This window comes from Impatiens glandulifera, chromosome 1, assembly GCF_907164915.1.
Source record: "Impatiens glandulifera chromosome 1, dImpGla2.1, whole genome shotgun sequence".
Lineage (NCBI taxonomy): Eukaryota > Viridiplantae > Streptophyta > Magnoliopsida > Ericales > Balsaminaceae > Impatiens > Impatiens glandulifera.
Window position 1 is genome coordinate 137,637,194 of NC_061862.1, and position 5,557 is coordinate 137,642,750.

The 5,557-nt window shown below is 27.2% G+C and overlaps 1 protein-coding gene across 1 annotated transcript; it reads right to left on the bottom strand.

The window, feature by feature from the left end:
- Nucleotides 1–2,473: 2,473 nt before the first annotated feature.
- LOC124944838 (probable terpene synthase 9) lies at nucleotides 2,474–5,269 on the bottom strand. The gene is made up of 7 exons (XM_047485185.1): nucleotides 5,045–5,269; nucleotides 4,713–4,965; nucleotides 4,058–4,448; nucleotides 3,510–3,728; nucleotides 3,296–3,434; nucleotides 2,960–3,211; nucleotides 2,474–2,767 (listed from the first exon to the last, which is right to left on the bottom strand). The coding sequence occupies exons 1-7, from the start codon at nucleotides 5,267–5,269 to the stop codon at nucleotides 2,474–2,476; spliced, it is 1,773 nt and encodes a 590-aa protein (XP_047341141.1).
- Nucleotides 5,270–5,557: the final 288 nt, after the last annotated feature.

Below are 5,557 nucleotides of genomic sequence, written 5' to 3' on the forward strand. Positions count from 1 at the left end.
TTTTTGATAAGGGTTCATTTGTGATTTATTTTTAAATCCTAATACCTTTATATATTAATGTTCTTCAAGTATTTTCTTCCATAGTCATCATCAGCAACATGTACCAACATGTACCAGTATTTAAATATTATTATTAGAATTTTAAATACGCAAAAACCTGTGCATGTCTAGGACCAAAAGAATAATTGTTTAAAATAAAACGTTATATAACTAATTTTAAAATAACAAAGATTTTATAAAGTAGACATCGTTTTAAAACGGGTACAAATGATGAAGCGCGAAATCCCTTTCTCAAGTATCACCAAACTTCGAACTAAATGAAACTTTATTGAAAAATACGTTTGTACACGTACACATTTTATTTATTTTAAAAATCAATTGACGATTCTGTTTTAAATAATTAATCTTTTAAATTATTTTTTAATTTATTTAAATACATATTTCTATAAATAAAATTTTTAATTTGTTTATTTCCAATCTAAAGTTTATTTAAACTTAAACTCAAATTATTTATTTTATAATTAATTTCATGCGGTTAATATTTGTTTAAAATCTTTTAAAATAATATTTTATTTTAAAAAAATTTCTGACACGTAAACCGATTTTAAAATTTATCGAACCTCGAATTTTTTCGGGATAAAAGTTTTTCGGGGTTACAATAATTATTATATTATATATATTATTTGAAAAAGTATAAATCTATATATACTAACACATTTGATTTCATTAATAGTTTTCTTGCATTAATTTAAAAGAATGTCATAAATGTGTTTGATCATTATAGGCAAATAATATAGATAAAATTTAAAAGATTAAATATTATGATCTCATTTAAACAGACTTAAATTGAATTGGAGGTAATAATTATAGAGAATTCATTCTAATCTCTAAATTAACCAAAATAAATATATATAATATTAATAATAAGGAGAATTAAATTTAAGGAATCCAGCTGGGGACTATAATATATTTTTTTTGTTGGCTGAATAATATAATGCAAATTGAAACAATAAATTTGTCTTGTTTAGAACATGTCCCACATTCCTAGTCATTTGTAAGTTGTAATATATATTATATATCCCACTACACTAAATAATATTACAATCTTGTTTGATTCACATTTGCTTTTTTATTGAAACTTTTTAATTTAATTTTATTATTTGTAGTAATGATGGTGCCAATGCCTATTTTGATATGAGAATAGTGTCGGCAATCAACAGGAATACTTAAATAATAAACGAAAACGACTGATCAGTAAATGTAATAATATTTAAATAATTTAAATTGAAAGTACATAAGTTATTTGAATCTTCATCCTTAAAAAAGAAATAATAAAATCAACCAACTTTGTTTACATAAATCAAACTAGCTGTCTAGTTAATTGGTGTAAGTTACTTTATTTTATACTACTTTTTTTTTTCTCTCTTTATAACGTACCTAAATAAGTTTTATATTTGATTAAGAAAAATCTTATAACCATTTTTCACCCTTTTCATTATAATTTAATTTAAAAAATTAACTTAAACAAATATTCAAATTAATCAATCAACAGAACTAACATCTCAATCAATCGATCTATATACATGTAGAGCTGATAATGTATATTAAATTTAATATATTCAAATTATTTTTTATATTCATTCTGTTAGATTCTACCTGGAAACTGGCAGCCATTTTTGTTCTATCTCGTAAAGATTTGTGTATCCAAATTGTTTAATTCTTTTTATATTGGAGATTAATCTTATTTATTCATAAAATATTATAAAATATCAAACAATATATATTTTTCTTTTTAACAGTAATATTTATGGAGGGTGAAGAGTTTAATTGGAGGAGCAGCAAGTGCCTTAATTTTTTTTAAAGACGGCTCATTTTGTTAAAATGGAACTGGGTGTACGTCAGGATTTGGTAAAGAAGATTTGAGCCCCTATATTTGAGAGTGAAAAGAAAGAAAAAAAAATTAATTCATGAGATATATTAAAAAATTAATTATAAAATTAGGTGTGAAATTAAGTTTAAACACTCACATAGTTAATAAATTGAGCTCATCAAAACCAAATAATATACTTATTTACCCCTTATTTTTATCTAAAATCTTTTGCATTTTACAATGTTTGAACTATATTGCAACTAATAAGTGTTTTTAAGTGATATATATATATATATATATATATATATATATATATATATATATATATATATATATATATATATTATTCAAATTTAATTTAAAAAATATTTAAATAAAATATTCATAGGACAATATTTTCAATATAAATGATAGGATACAACAATTTCACACCAAATGATTTGAAGAAATAATGATCAAATTACGAAATCATGATAGAAAAGTGATTCGCATAATATAAATTCAACAAAAATAAAAAATAGAAAAAAAAGAAAAAAAAATGAAAACAAAAGTTAAAATCAGTACCACACTTCAAATAAATAATTCTAAATATGCTAAAGAGGTTTAATAAAGGGAAATTGGTTCGACAATCAATAAAGTGAGGCGGTCTTTGGTTGATCCGTTAGAGGTGCCAATTCCATCCCCATGTTGGTATATAGATAAAGCGGTGCGTGTCATGTTAAGCGACAAATTTGCGACAATTGAGCAACAAGACCCCTTTATAATTGTCTCATTAAGTTTTTTCCATGAATTGTTCATTATGTCACTAGCAGTGTCTCTAGCTTCCTTTTCCGACACCTTATTGTGTATCATGTAACTATGAATAGACTTTGGCACATCCCCTCTAGCAATTTCCGCCTTCAAAATTTAAGCACAAATTATATAGTTTTTTTTTATGATCAACACAAATCATCCTACATTGACTAATCAACTGAAATTCCAATTAAAACTTAAAAAAAAAATCATTTTTTTTGGTTTTAAGAGTTTATATATTCTCTATAAGAGACTATTAAGTCTTGTAGGTTAGACAATATATATGTTATAAATTACCTGAGATGTACCGATATCATTGCTTAGCCTTGTTATGAGACATGCCCAATAAAGAGGCCCGGAGCCACCACTAAATTTGTCGAGACTTGTCTCATTAATCGGAAATAACCCTAAAAGTAAGCAAGTATGTACAATGGCTCCATGACCACCTACTGAAATCCAGGCGTTTTCCATGTACTCATTCGGTGATGGCTGGTACCCACTATAGTACCACCTTGCTTCAGTTAGATATGATTTGCAAAGCCTTTCCCACTACACATATAATATATATATGTAAGCTTTAATTAGCTCACTTGTAACTTTTAATCATGTTTATAAAAATAGAAGGTCTTAAACCTCTTTCTTGACCGATTCTATAACGACCGTGCCGTGATCTCTTAGAACATCATATGCGGTTTCATTTCCAAAGTTGTACATGGCTAGGTAACATATCTTCATGTATTGTGGGAGGTCATCTATAGCTTTCAAATCCCATCTAATTGTTTCAAAAAATTCATGTGAGTACTTGTAATTTGATTTTTATATGATTAATTGATGATCAGATTTTTACCGTTCCACAGCAATCACGAAGCTCTCTAGCTCATCTAGCGATCCATATATGTCAAAGATATCGTCAATGGCAGTAAGGATGCATATAAATTTAGTAAGGGTTATCCTACTTTTTGAGTATTGAGGTTCCCACACAATTCCCATTGCCCATAAATAGTTCTCCACCATTCTGTCTCGAGAAAAACTCAACTTTTCTCTAAAACCCAAATTTTTCCACCATCTAGGTACCAATAATATAAAAAAGTATTCGTCATTGTCCTCTAATAAAATAAAAAAACAAAAGTAATTTGTTTGTATTTGATATAAAAATATATATATTGAATTAGATTAAATGTTTTTAGTTCTAAGTTAAGAAAAAAACAATTGTTTTACAAATTTCAAGATGGTGTTAAAATATTTATTTGATAACATTTTTTTTTTCAAATTGTGTTTTCTTTTTAACTTTTTTGCAAATTAAATAGTTTTTTTTTAAAAAAAAAACCATTCTTAAATTATATTTTTAAAAAGGAAAAAGTTTCATTGAATACTAATTAAGAAATAGTAACATACTTTGTTAGTTCTTTAACCTCCTCCTGATGTATTGACTGCACAAGGTTATAATCCAAAGTTGCCAATTCAAGTATGACCGATGAATTAATCCCGTCACCAACTTTACACAAATCAATGAAGTTTCTTGCTTCCAATCTTGGGGTCCTCCAGTGCAAAGGGACCGACAATGCGTCTTCTACCCTGTTTCTCATATCCACAATATCACAATCAAGACGAGTTAACATAAACGATTCGAGATGTTTCACACTAAAATCTCTAGCTTCTTCGATGTCATCATCTTCCCCACACATCCCGAGAAACGAAGACTCGTATAAATTCAAGAGCCCTTCTAGATCATCACTCAATCTTTCCAAAAAGTTCCCATTTTCATCCTTGAATTCATCAAATACATCTTCAATAGATAAAAATAGGCAATGTTAATTATAAAGATACTAGGTTCATAAAAAAATTTAAGATTTTAAAACTAAAGTCAATTTAAAAATTAGTTATTTTATAAGTATATTTTGATGGACTTATATTATGTAATAAAACAAATTATTTTTTTAAATTTGTAATAGACAAGTAGTATATAGTAGTTTTTAAAATAAATGGATCTTCCCACTTACATTATATTTAAGTTTTAACTTACTCTAATTTTTAAATCGGCTCATTTTACCTGTACTTACGAAAAGACCACGTTGACGTAGAAGACGAAACCATAGCGCGGTTGTTGAAAGACCGCTACCATTGGGGATAAACGACGAGACGAGGTCAAATGCGTAGTCGATTTCTTCATTAAAATGATAAGCCACTCCTGACCGTTGGATAGAGTCGATGAGTTTCAAGAGGATTGACACGTCCTTGGTGGATTTAAGAAACATGCTAACTTGCTCCTTCAATTTATCCAATCTGTTTCCGTGTAGTTCGTACTATACATTTAAAAATAATGATCAATTATCTTTAAATAATGATTAGTGATAATTATGAGTAGTTTAAGAGATGTATTACGGTATAAGTCGTGGTTAATGATTGAATAAGCTTTGGATCCCAAATGGTAGGATGGTAATCGGCTGATCGCCGGAGATCGACGCCGATATGATCGGAAACTTGATTTACATTGATGGATGCTGATGGCCTAATTCCATGGTTCTTGTATCTTGTTTTCACATCAAATTTTGATGCTAAAGAAGGTTGGAGGGATAGCTGAAACCGAAGGCTGTGAGATATCATCATTTCTTTCTTTCTAATGGTTAAAGATGCAATATTGGAATGTCTTAATTATAAATCCACTCTTTGATATAAATATAAATATAAATAGATGAAAGTTGGTCCAATGATTAATGATTTTGTTTTGAATAATTTAATTTTATATTAATATATTCTAAATCTGCTTATCACGTGATCTTTTATAAATTCTTAATTAATTTATTAATATTTAACCATTAAATGACAAATATACCCACAATCATTTGAATTATTTAATTATCTACTTTAGATTTGTAATGATCATGAATACATTTT

Coding starts and splice junctions, on each gene's coding strand:
- LOC124944838 (XM_047485185.1), bottom strand. CDS start 5,269: ATGATGATATCTCACAGCCTTCGGTTTCAGCTATCCCTCCAACCTTCT. Junction 4,449..4,712: donor TGGTCTTTTCGTAAGTACAG/GTAAAATGAGCC, acceptor TATCTATTGAAG/ATGTATTTGATGAATTCAAG. Junction 2,768..2,959: donor ATGATATCGGTACATCTCAG/GTAATTTATAAC, acceptor TAAATTTTGAAG/GCGGAAATTGCTAGAGGGGA.